Below are 13633 nucleotides of genomic sequence, written 5' to 3' on the forward strand. Positions count from 1 at the left end.
AAATCAAATTAACATTGTGTCTTATGAAGTAAATCTCTCCAAACCTATAAATTTAGTTTTTTTAAACACTTTCAGTAAAGATATAGTCCTAGAATTGTGATTTTTTGATAAATTAAACCTCCAAAATAATGTAAAAAAATTTTAAACGAAGGTATGGTAACACTATTTTATGCATGCAGAAACATTTGGCCGGTAAGACTTTAACGAAATCTATTGAATGTTTAGTAACTTTCTAGTTACAACCGAAATTTTTGGAAAATTACTAGATTTCGATTACATTTACTAGATTTCGTTGAAGTGTGACCTGCCAAATGTTTCTGCATGCATGAGATAGTGTGACCGTACCCTGAGACTTCACCGTCGATTAATATATGAAAAATATTTTTAAGGGGTTACACCACCCTAAACGCCTGAAAATTGGTCGGTATTTCAAAAATAAATCTTGACAAAACTATTAAAAATATAACTTTTTAATAATTATGGTTTAAAAATACATGTATTTAATTTAAAAAAAATTTTTTTTAAATTAAAAAATATTCAAAAATGGCGGAGGTATGGCGTTTTTTCGAAAATACATTTTTCGGAGCGGTGTACATGTTATTGCAGAAACTACTCAACCGATTCTCTTGAAAATTTGTACAGAACTTCTCAATAACAATCTCTATTGCATCATGTAGCCGTTTTTGAAAAAAAATTTTTTGAGCAAATGGGAGCACTTAAAAAAAAGTTTTTTTTTATAAAGGTATAAAATTTTTTAAACAAATCATATCAAAAAAAAATCCTACATGATGCCATAGAGAATGTTATTGAGAAGTTGTGTACAAATTTTCAAGAGAATCGGTTGAGTAGTTTCTGAGAAAACATGTACACAGTTCCGAAAAATGTAGTTACGAAAAAACGCCATATCTCCGCCATTTCTCAATATTTTTAAATTAAAAAATTTTTTTTAACTCGAGTTTTAACTTAAATATATGCATTTTTAAACTATAATTATTAAAAAGTTGTATTTTTAATAGTTTTGTCAAAATTTATTTTTGAAATACCGTCCAATTTTCAGGCATTCAGGGTGGCGTAACCTATTAAAGTGAACTAAATAAATCTCGAAATAAATATTTCAGCAGTTCCCTGAAACATGGCAACATTGTATTTTTTTTAATTAAACGTAATTTGGCGCGAAATTTAAAAACTGTTGCATAAAAGCTTTAAATAAATTAATTTCTGACGCCATGTTTATTTATCTGATGTCATTCGTGATAGTAAAACATAGATAAAAGACTGCTAATTATACTACGCGATTCAAAAAAGGTTATTTTTAATATTCAATCAAATGCATCATTGCCACGTTTCTTCAAAATTTTTCTCAAATTTTGGATAGAATCTATAATTCTTTATGTATTTTTATAGAGATTTGACTTTTAGTTATTCTTAGTGACAGTGTGTTTCACAGATAGCTAATACACATAAAATCGTTCAATAATTATAAATTATAATGATTTTAGTTTAAATGAATTTTTGTGAGTCACCCGATATAACAATTTTCTTTTGCCAATATCTCATTAATTTTACTATATTTCTCCTAAATTCTTTGCATTTGTGACTCGTAGTAACGTAAATATACTTCAAAATTAGTTTGCTGATTTTATAAAATTGTTTTATAAATATTTTTTTGTAAAAGCTCGCTTGACTTCAATTTGCGGTATATTCCTCCTTAATTAATTTGTACGGCAGTGTTGACATGGTCAATTCTTTTCAATACATCTTAACGGATCAGAAAGCAGAATTAATGCGAATTTCCTGAAGTTAATTCTATTCAATTCACCTGAATTCGTTTTTTTTCTGGATATAGTTATACAACAATAAAATTTTTGTGACTTCCTTTGAAGAGGATAATAAAGTGAACCATTAAAACGTTGCAATAACTTAAACAACAAATTTGTTATTCATTTTCTTCACTGGATCAAATTTTCATCTCTATATTATAAAGGAAGGATTATATGATATGAGAAAGTTAATAAATAGGGTGTAAATTAAAAAAAACCATTTGAGCATAATTTATACCTACCTAATTTTGTTTGTATCATGTCAGGTGTGACAGGTCTAGAAGGATCTTCCAGGGCCACATGCCTTCGAACTCGTGGCATATTTTCAATGCTGGAGAACCTGTAAAAATAAATAAATAAATATCTAAAGATATTAATTTCTTAAATTGAATAGTAATAATAGTGTAAAGTGACTTTATTTTGTGACCCAGGTGATATGAAACTGAGTGTTCAATTAAAATTTGTTTATTTTCTGTAAATTACATAATTTTTTAATAAAGTTTAATTTATAAGTTTAATTTATCTTTTAGACTATAGTTATTTGGAAGAATATATTTCGTAAAATTCTGCATCACCCTTAATTTTTGTTTGTAATATTCAATTTAAAAAATGCAAATCGTATTTTTAATCTAATTTACAAGTTATGCAATTTCTAAAAAATTTTTTTTATTAAAACTGCCGATTAATCTCTATTCCGCGTAAGAAAAAAAAGTTCTACACTAAAAAAGGGGTAAATTGTTTAAATTGTAGTGTTAATGGTTCATTTTATTCGTAACCATATCCATTCTTAAGCTGTAAAGTTGATTTCTAAAACTCTTGCGATTTAATTACTCACTATTAATCATTTTTAAAATGTCCTACCGTTTTGCGTAAATAAATAAGAAAATATGTAATTTTTGACATTTAAAGAAAACAAAAGAAAATTGTAGCGATAAGTTATAAGATGTTAAATAGATATTTGAAATAGTGAAAAGTATTATCAGCTAATTATTTTTCCACAAGCTATGTAATCGTTGCAGAATTGCTTATCTAGTGTTTAATTGATTGGCTATTGATTTCAAATTTTCAATAAAATGCAATATTTTTTTAATCCTAAAAGAATTGGAGTAACATAACAAAAATAAATTCCTGGAACATTTTATATTTTAATGAAATAGTAGGTACAGTAATAAGTTTAAAAAAAAAGATTTTTAAAAAAACAAACAAACTTTGTTAGTTAATTATACAATTTTTATTTTATTTTAAAGATAGTAATTTATATATTATTCTAAAACAAAATTGGGGTGGTTCCAGTTGTTAATACTGTTACATGAAGCTTTATATTAGGGTGATAAACACAGATAGTAATAAAAACAGCATTTTCATTACTCGAAAAATTCTCGAATCAATTTTACTTAATGTATCTTAAAGGTCCAGAAAAATTTTAGACCTTTTTGAGCAAAACCGGTTAAGGAGTTTTTAAGATAACAGGCCTGCAATGCTTTTATTACGACCTGTTTTTATTACCAAATATAAGGCTGGGATGTAACAGCAACAACTGCAACCAATTTTTTTTTAGGAAATATAAATTACTACCTTTAAAATAAAAAAAAATTCTATGATTAACTGTCTTAGTTTTCAAGAAATATAAGTTTTAAAAAACTTGTTTTGACTTATTATCGAACTGTCCCTTTAAAAAGTTTTTCATTCATCAAAAAATGGGTGATCGCGGTACTAAGCGGTACAGTGAAAAAAAATTATTTTTATCTAAATAAATCATTTACTTGACTATTATCCTATTTGAGCATTAAATCCAGTTTCAAAAACATCGTTTCGAAAAAAACGAGTTTGAACATTTAAATTCCAAATGTACAAATTTTTGTCAAAGTTTGACACTATATTTTAGAACTTAAACATTTTCCAATATAAACATTTCTTATGTGCCAAAAACCGCAAATTAGAATGAAAAATACATCGCGCTCATAAAAATACTATATAAAGCTGAAATTTTATTATTTCTTAATTTTCTAAATTGGAGTCGTCTCATGGAAAGTACTAAAACACATTTGCATAATTTATAATTAATAATATCAATAATTAAAAAAACTATTTAACTAAGAAATACATGAAAATGTATAAAAAAAATCAAGTAAAAAACATTTTATAAAATAATTTAAAAAGTTATGAATCCGGCCAAATTTTTTTTTAAAATTAATTATTAAACATCCCTGAAACAAATCCCACAAACAAAACTTGCCCGAATTTGCCCCTTTTTGATTTAGATGTATTTTTATTCAATTACTCCAATTAAATTACATATCTCTCTATTGGATTTTCTATTCTATTCTATTCAACTAATATTACAGTTATTTATACTAAAAAAGTTTTTTGGTCGTTAATTATAAATCTGAAGTCAGATTTATGAAAATTCAAGATGGCGGATCTAATAAGACAGCTAAACATTGTAAAAAGTCAATTTTTAAAAAATCTTGGAGTAAGGCGGTTTTTTGCGTTACTAATTACCATTCAACAGTAACGCCGATGGAATGTTGCAAAAATTTGCAAGATAAGCAATTAAATTCTAAAACAACTACGCCTGCGCAATAAGTTTATATTCTTCGGATATAACGCTCAATGTATTTTGAAAAATAAATAGTAGATATGAAACATTTATTTAAAAATCATAATTACTCTTCCGTCTTCCAGTGAGTTTAATTAAAAAATTGCAAAACTAATTAGTCGAAATAAAATTACTTATTTTATTTATTATTACATTAATAATAATTATTTAACGAAATTGGTTACTTTTTTAAAATAAAATATTCGAAAATGTCTTCCACGATTTTGACAAATCAGGCGTCTTTATAAAATAATGACAAATTTTTTGGTAATGGTGTCACCAGAAGTGAAATTCAAATTTGTAATCAGCGACCTAAAAAATCCCCTAATACTCATTTTTTCAAAAACCCATTGATTTTTAAAATTTTAATCCGCCATATTGGATCCGCCATTTTGAATTTTAAAAAACTGACTTCCCCCTTTTACAGTTTGTGATAAAACCTAACAATAATTCGTGGTCAAAATACCCAATACTAGGGCTAAACTATGTGCAAGTTACAGCCCGATCCGATCAATTTTTTTTCACTTAGAGATTGGCTACACCAAGAGCCAATCAGGAGGGTTAAATTTAATCCTCTGGCGTACTAAACTGGCTAAATTTTGCGTCTGCGCAGAATGTTTTCCTACTGAAAATCCCCACATAGGCACCTATATAGGAACCCACATAGGCTCCTATATAGGAAGCCATATGGTTTCCTATACAAAATCGTATACGTAATTGGAATTTGAATAGGAAATTAAGTAGGAATTATCATATGAATGTACATTATATCTTAATATCATGCGCAGTAGTTTTCTTCAAATTTTTCGGCTGCGCAATAAATTTTTTTCATCTCTGTAGTCTATTAGGAGCCTCTACTATTGAAAGATATATATCTTAGAGTTGAAAAAAAATTCATATTATAGGAATTGAAATAGGAATATACATAGGAATGTACATTCCTGTATGGATGTGGATTCATATGATAATTCCGACTTAATTTCCTATTCAAATTCCTGTTCCAATTACGTATACGATTTTGTATAGGAAAGCATATGGTTTCCTATATAGGGACCCATGTGGTTTCCCATATGGGAACCTATGTGGGAATTTTCAGTGGGGTTATGTACATCTGCGACCATGGTTGCGATAGCGAGAGGTTAGAAAAGTTAGGTTAGAAAAGGCTATTACGTGGCCGCTAATCCCAGCGAACTTTTCTAACCTGTCACTATCGGAACCATGGTCGCAGATGTACACAAACATTCTGCGCAGACGCAAAATTTAGTCCACTTATTTAGTACGCTCTTAGTACGCTATGCAGGAATTTTATCCTATACATATAAAGTAGAGGAGGTTGAAATTTTATTTTATTTAATAAGATAAGTTTTGACTTTTACGGTAATACTGTAATTTCTAAATCCGTATAACTTCTACAAAACATTACGGATTTTAATTTGTCAACAAGGTTTTTGTAAAGGACTTTTCATGTAGTTTTCAAAGCCAAAAAATTTTTTCCAAAAAATAATTTTTTAATCCAAGTTTATCAAAATAGCTGTTATTTTTCATTTTTACCCATTTTTTGCCTTTGTTAAAAAAAATTTTTTGATATTTTTATTTAAAAGCTAAAATTATTTCCAAAAAAAACTGTATAGATATAAAAATAAGAGAACAATTTGTTTGCGAAAAAAAAGAAAAAAAGGGTAAATAAATGTTTTTGTTTTTATTTTCTCTGTCAAACCCAATGTTGTTCAATTTTTATATTTATAAAGTTTTGTTGGAAAAAATCTCAGCTTTCAAATAAAAATAACAAAAAAAAAAAATTTTAATGGGGACTAAGGGGTTAAAAATGAAAAATAAGGTTAATTTAAAAAAAAAAGTAGGATTAAAAAAAGGTTTTTTGAAAAAAAAATTTTTTGCATTAAAAACTACTTCAAAAAACCATCAAGACAAATTTAAATCCATAAAGTTTAGTAGAATTTATACGGCTTTGAAAATGACATAGTTATCTAAAAACTATTCAACCCCCTCTACTTTTTATAATTTTATTTTAAATGAATTTATATTTTAAGGTTTTTGTTACTTTCATATCGAACGAAAATTTACCAAAGTATCAAGCAAATCGCAGAACTTTTTTTTGGGGGTGCCTCTTTTTTTTCCAGAGAATGCCTCATATATATTATAAATATATTTTTTATACATAATGCTCAGATTGGAATTATGCTGCTTTAAAAACTATTGTTTTCCAAAGAAATATATATTATACTTTCTAATGCTTTCGTTAATTGCAACTAGTTCAAAAAAAATACTTTCTACCATGCGAATTTAAACACTAAACTAAACAAAATTAACGAAAAATATTTTTATGTTCAAGCATAAAATTCCTGTTTCACATTTATAGTGAAATTAATATAAAAATTTTAATTCTTAAAAAAAAAACCAGTGAAAAATGACACATTCTAAAGTTGGTGTAATGGAGTTGATTAAAGCAGACTAAAAACAGGTTATGTTGTATATACCAAACTTGCTGAATCTATAAACCGCACTGTCAGATTACTTTCGATATAAAATGATTATTTTTTTTTAACAATGCAATTCTCAAAAAAGAAGCATCAAAAATAAAAAAGAAATCTCACTTTTTTTCTATAAAAATATACTTACAAGATTTTTTATGAACATGAAATCTTATTTTTTCTAAAATATACAGAAACATTCACAGAAACTATACAGTATGTTGACATGCTCAATTCTGTTCAATATGCTTTGGCGAATCAGAAAAATACACAAGAATTCCGAAAAAAAAATTAATTCTTTTTTCTAAAACAGGCTAAAAAAATTTCGCTTCATAAAAAAATAAATTCCCCCAAATAATCGTGAAAAATCACTATCAAAATTATTCGAATTTAATCGTATTTTTTTATAGCAACCATAATTTTATAAGTATGAACATTTCATGTCTAATCTCTATAAGGTTATGTTAACTTTGCCTTCGAATTAAAAAAAAAAGATTAATTCTTTTCTACGTTCTAATCAAATAATAATAATTATAATAATAATTATAATAAATATGTCCTTTTAAATTAGCGCTTGTTCATAATTTTCTACTGGGAAAATTATTTAAATGTCCTTTATTCGTTACTACCTAACCTCTTTAAAATGTTAAGAACGTTAAGAATAAAACCAACCCCACAGCTTTTATGTATCATAAGAATCACTCAAAGAACCCTAAAGCTGAAAATAATGCCAATTTATTCTACTCAAATTAATATTCCTTTCGTGTAGAAAATTTTTTTCAACTACCATTTTTTTCGGAGTATTTTAATTTTACTAGAAAAAGCTGGACTTTAAATTGAGAAATATTTAAAAATTAAAATCATTGATGACCCTCATATTTCAGGAAGAGAGTGTAAGAGAGAAAAAGAGAGAGATAGAGGGGAGGGGAGTTTGTATTGTGAGCGCACGTCAGTCATCCCGCCAAGGATTCCTGCAGATTGTAAAGGGTTTCGGGTTTATTAATGCCAGCATTAAATTTCCAGGCACTATTTAAATAGATTTTTTTTTTCTAGAAAAATAAATAAAAACTAAAAAATTTGATCGGTAATATTGTAATATTACAAAAACTGAACGATTATAGAAAAGGAAAGGAGAGGGAAAAAAAATGTTAGGCTTTTCTAGATTATATACACCTAACTGCAGATGCACTTACTTGGCTTGTATGTGCAGTATTTTAGGCCCCCCCAAACTGCTTTGGGTCTCTCCGTTTATCTTGAGCGTGTGTCACAGCGGCATTCCTCTTTCTTTTTCCCGGCAAAAGAGAGGAGATCCTCTTCTCTTTTTCTATATAGTGTTTGAAAGAAAAAAAAAAAAAAACCCCTCGTTCCTACGAAGAAAACACAAGCTCGATGAAACAAATATTCCACAGCAAGTGAAACATTAAGCGAAAGAAAAAAAAAACCCTTTTCGATTGGAAAAAGACCTCTCTTTTTTTTCTCCTCTATATCCCTCTCATATAGGCGCGCACACACAATACACTCAAGCCCTCAGCCACATAACAGACGCGCACGCACTCACACAAACACACACCGACTATACTTTATTGCAGCCTGCCTTCTTTTTTTCTTCTTATTCTTCAATTTAACATTCTACCGAGCATCTAAATAATGACTAACATTGTTATCCATTTTTCCTAATGTTCCTATACTACAAAGTAGTATGCACTATAAAGCAAATAACCACACACAATAAAAAAACAAAAAAAAAAACAAAATAGTCACAATGCGGGAGAAATGAGATAATTTACAAGTGTTAATTTGAAATAAACGTTTATTTCGCGATTAAAAAATAGCAATAAACAAAGAAAAACACATGAGGCCGGTTATGTGTGTGGCCGAAAGTGAACTGAATTCAGCTGTGTTGGATTATGATAAAGTGGCGCGCTCGCGCCTTACACTCATTGCCATCGTCTGCTGCTGCTAATACTGCCATGGAGTATTTTCAATGCACACACGCACTAAATATGGCACAAGAAATAAAACACATTTTTTTTCTCTTTTTTTTTAATTAAATAGTAAATTTATAAAAAAAAATTAATTTATTAACATTTATAACATAAACCAGAATTGCACATTATACAAAACATACTGGTTTCAATCACTCGTAACTGTCACACAACAAGTCGGGGTTTCTGGAATAGGGGGAAAAGCAGAAAAAAGAAACGAACGGAAAGAGTAAGAGAGAGAGGAAATATTCTTCTCTCTATTCTATTCAATGGTAGATGGAACAGATGTAGTTTTAAAGGTTCTTCTACAATATAGACAGGATTGTCGTAGTCACGCGTAAAGGAGTATTTTCATGGGAGAAACAGCTGTGGCAATGAAACAGCAGATAGAAAAAGACAGACGTTGCAAATTGCGTGTTGAGAGAGATAGGTGATCGTTGACTCTCTATTTCCATGGCCGATTCCGAATTGGGATTTTTAATCACAAATACGCTAAAAATCCCAATTCGTAAACGATCGATAAAAACGCCGTCCCATGACAGCGTGAAACGCCGACGTAAAGCGGAAAGGATGGAAACGAAAGAAATGAACATATCTCACTATCTCTTTCTTTCTCATGCATCCTGCTTTTACGCCGGCGTTTCACGCTGTCATGAGACGGTACCTTAAGTTAGACAGAGATAGACATTTGTTTTTAACTCAGGGGAGAAAAAGGTTTTGAAGGTTAAAATATTGATTATATTTAAATGCAGAAATTAGAAGTATTAAAACATATGTTCCTAAAGGCCCTAGAAGCAACAATCAACGTATGTTCCTGACTTAACCAATCATATTTTCGCAACGAGACCATAATATACTGACAATTAGAAATATACAAATTAAAATACGGGTCTATCTTTATTAATCAAAATAAATATTATAACGACTTTTTGTTTTAGGAAAAAAAGAACTCAAGTTTGGCTCGTTGGTTAAACTCTGGACTCATGTGCATTATATTCAGGGTTCTATTTCTACTATGAGTCCATTTGTCGTTAAACTAAAAGTCATTGTAATATTATCTCAATATTAACTTAATGTTACAATATAATGTTACCTGGCAATATTGGCTCAGACTTGCCGTGTAGTATTTCTTCAATATTGCCTTAGAATTGCCATGCAAGGTAGTTGTGAGGCGAAGCTATTCAATATTACACGAAACTTGCCTGAATATTGCAATGTATTATTACCAAATTTACCATGCAATACTATGTCAAGTTAAATGTAATTCTGATAATCTTCTAGGAAAATCAAAATGTTCGCCTCATAGAATATTGCAGTGACATTGAGGATCGCGACATATTCAATAGTGATATATTGAGGGAATATTTCACGGTTATATTGAATTTTTCTTTAAATACGTTGAAATCATGGAAATATGTTATAAATTATTATTTAAGTAAGGAGGATGATTAAAAACAGTATGTAAATATGTGATGCTTCACGTGAAAAGGGACCTAACGCGACAAAACAGAATTATACAGGAGAGGCGTTTAAAGTCAAACGTTCTCATTGGCTGAGACGCGCCAGCGAATATCAGCCCCACTACCTTACTACTACATCGTTCCTACGTCTCACGGATACAACAAGTATACTAGTAGTAGTGGTGGTGGGGATAGTTTCCGTAGTCCGTGCTGGAACGCGATTGAGGTCGTCATGTTTAAAGCTTTATTACAAAAAAAAGTAATTAGAAAAATTTTATTTTTGACATTTCTATATGAAAGAGCAACTCAAATACTATCGATTCGCATATAAAACTGGAAATTAATTTTTTGTCGCGTTAGGTCCCTTTTCTCGTGGAGCGTCACATATGCTTTTAATTTCTTTTTACCGATTTTATTATTAATAACATACAAATATGTGAGAACAAGAATCATTTTTAACCCGGCGAGAGTTTATAATTTAATACTATAATCTTGATCTCACATTCCATATTTGGGCGATTTCACGGGAGATTTCCGTCCACCCTTTAAAATCGGCCAAATATATTTTTTTCTTGTTCTATAGTGAAAAAGAGTGATACGTATTTTTTTGACAAATTTTCAAGTTATGAATTTTCAAAATTTCAGTTTTGTAAATGTAGACCTATTTTTAATATCTGCTCTCTAATTCTGAATCTAGAAATTTTACTAATTCAATCAGTACTTTTCATTTTCACTGAAGTTTCAGTTATTTTTTGAAATTTACTAATATAATTATTGAATATATAAGCAATAGAAAATAACTTATGTAAATCAGTAATTTGTATATAACATAACCTTTAAAATTAACTGTTAAATCAGTAGATTTTGCGGCCGCTGCCATATGTTTATATTACTGATTCAATCAGTAATTGATATTTTACTAATTGAATCAGTAAATTTCTATTAATTATCAGTTGCTCAATTCTCGCTATGGCAATTAGTAGATTATTTTCTACTGCTATAATCAGTGAAATATGACTGATTCAGATTTAGAGAGTGAGAACTCGAAAAACATGGATTTTCTCAAAGAGAAGAAAAGTTTCAGTTTTTCTTATACTTTTCAGTAATGCTAACGAAAAAATTTTTTTTTTCATTTTTTATTAAAAAAAATAACAATTTTTTATAAACAAATTAAGTTTTTTTATTTTGGATATGATTTTTTTTAAACATACCTGGAAATAATTCTCGTTAATTACCGCACCCTGCTCTAGTAAAAATTTAGTAAATGTAGTGTTAAAATTAAAAGTTACTAAATTTTCACTAGAGCAGGCAGTGGGCGAGATAGTTAACAAGAATTACGAAAAATGTCGAATGGAGAGTTTGGCTAGTGGGGACAATAAAAACCAACCAATCTACTAAATTCTTTCGATTTATCGAAGTTTTGCAGAATCAGCATTGCTTCTAACCCTGGACCACCAGAATTCGGAATAGCCTACGCGCCACCTGCCTGTTCTGCCTCTGCAGAGAGTAGAAGGTAGGCCGTTTCAAGAAGACTAGAATAAGGAGGTCTAACTCAAGTAGTGGGGGTATGCTAAGTATACGTATGAAATTGGTAGTTGTAGTAGGCGGATTTTCGAGAAAGGCAGAGTGTGCGGTAGACTTCTGCGCATACCAATACATACGAGTTTCAGTAATTCTTGACGAGGCAACAAAAATGTATATGTGTTGGTGTGCGCAGAAGTCTACCGCACACTCTGCCTTTCGGCCTACCTCGAAAACCAATTCTTTACGTACCCCCACTACCTAAGTTAGACCTCCTTATTCTAGTCTTCTTGGGCCGTTTCCAAAATGAGATTTTTAACGCACTTTTGATAAAGTGTATACTCGGGAAGTATGCTCTCCCTCCCTGCAGAAAGCGCAATTCTTTTATAAAAGAGTAATAATAATAATTATTATTATCATATTTTGTTTTTAAAAAGTATGAATATTTGTTCAACTTACCTTAAAAAACTCATTAAATATGCTTTATTTTAAAATTTTTAATTGAAACGGATGAGAGACGTAAACGTAAACATTGAAAGTCAATGTGTGTACACTCTGCAGAATTTCATGAAAATCGCTACCTCCTTCTCTCGGCAGAGGCAGATCAGGCAGGTGTCGCGTAGGCGCTTCCGTATGACAACCCTGATCCAAGCATAATGTCTCTATCCTTTTCTAATTCATGCGAACGGCGCATTTTTGATAAAGGCCTTTCTCCAATATGTTCCTTAAAGGTGGTTCCAGAATAGGTGCAAAAGCCAAGTCCAAGTGGCAATCTCATGAGTGCGAAGGAGATAGGTAGTCTATCTATCTCTCTTGCACTCATGGGATTTGCATTTGGACTCGCACTTGTACTTGGCTTTGGCACCTATTGTAGAACCTCCATAAAAGTGGTTCCAGAATAGGTGCAAAAGTCAAGTGCAAGTACAAGTCCAAATGCAAATCCTATGAGTGCAAGAGAGATAGATAGGCTACCTATCTCTTTCGCACTTATGGGATTTACATTTGGACTTGCACTTGTAGTTGGCTTTTGTACCTATTCTGGAACCGCCTTAATGTTTACGTTGCGTGACTGACGCGTTGGTTGGCAAGCGCAGTGACGTCATCAAAGCATTGATATCAATCGCGAACAAAAAGTTTGGATTATGATTTTAAGAAACTGAATTTTTTAATTATAAATATTAAATAATTAAAATTATTAAAAGCCGAAGAGAAAAATTTGCATTAAAAATTGTAAACTTGGAAAACAGGGATAAGAGGAACATAAACCAAACTTTTTATTCGCGATTGGTATCAATGCTTTGATGACGTCACTGCGCTTGCGAACCAACGCGTCAATCACGCAACGCAAACATTTAGGAACATATTGGAGAAAGGCCTTAAAGTGTATACTTGGGAAGTATGCAGTGTCCTTTTTTTCACACGGAAAAACAAGGACAGTACATACTTCCCGAGTATACACTTCTGGCCAGATATGCCTGCACTTTTTTATCCTTTTCTAAATCATGTGTACCCATGACAACACGTACGTAAGACAAGGACAGAAAAGTGTAGGCATGTACAGTCAAAAGTATACATTTTACCAAAAGTGCGCTAAAAATACCAATTCGGAAACGGCCTTGTCGTAAATCGTATCACGTAAGAACGAGAGAGAGAGAAAAAGACAGAAACATCGTCTTTCTTTTTCTATCTCACGTTAAAGTTTACGTGTTACGATTTCAATGTGCGTTGGCCCATACATATATAAGTATATATTCGTCTT

General features: G+C 30.2%; 1 protein-coding gene across 1 annotated transcript in view; it reads right to left on the reverse strand.

The window, feature by feature from the left end:
* The window catches only part of LOC127285822 (transcription factor E2F3-like), a 32409-nt gene extending 23319 nt beyond the window's left edge, over positions 1-9090 (reverse strand). The window contains exons 1-2 of the mRNA XM_051312009.1: positions 8102-9090; positions 2063-2160 (exon numbers count right to left, since the gene is read on the reverse strand). Of these exons, the coding sequence (XP_051167966.1) occupies positions 2063-2141 (79 nt within the window). The 5' untranslated portion in view covers positions 2142-2160; positions 8102-9090. The remainder of the gene's footprint in view (positions 1-2062; positions 2161-8101) is intronic.
* Positions 9091-13633: the final 4543 nt, after the last annotated feature.

Source organism: Leptopilina boulardi, unplaced genomic scaffold (genome assembly GCF_019393585.1).
Source record: "Leptopilina boulardi isolate dan_hultmark-lab unplaced genomic scaffold, ZJU_Lbou_2.1 LbouV2_341, whole genome shotgun sequence".
NCBI classification, from domain to species: Eukaryota; Metazoa; Arthropoda; class Insecta; order Hymenoptera; family Figitidae; genus Leptopilina; species Leptopilina boulardi.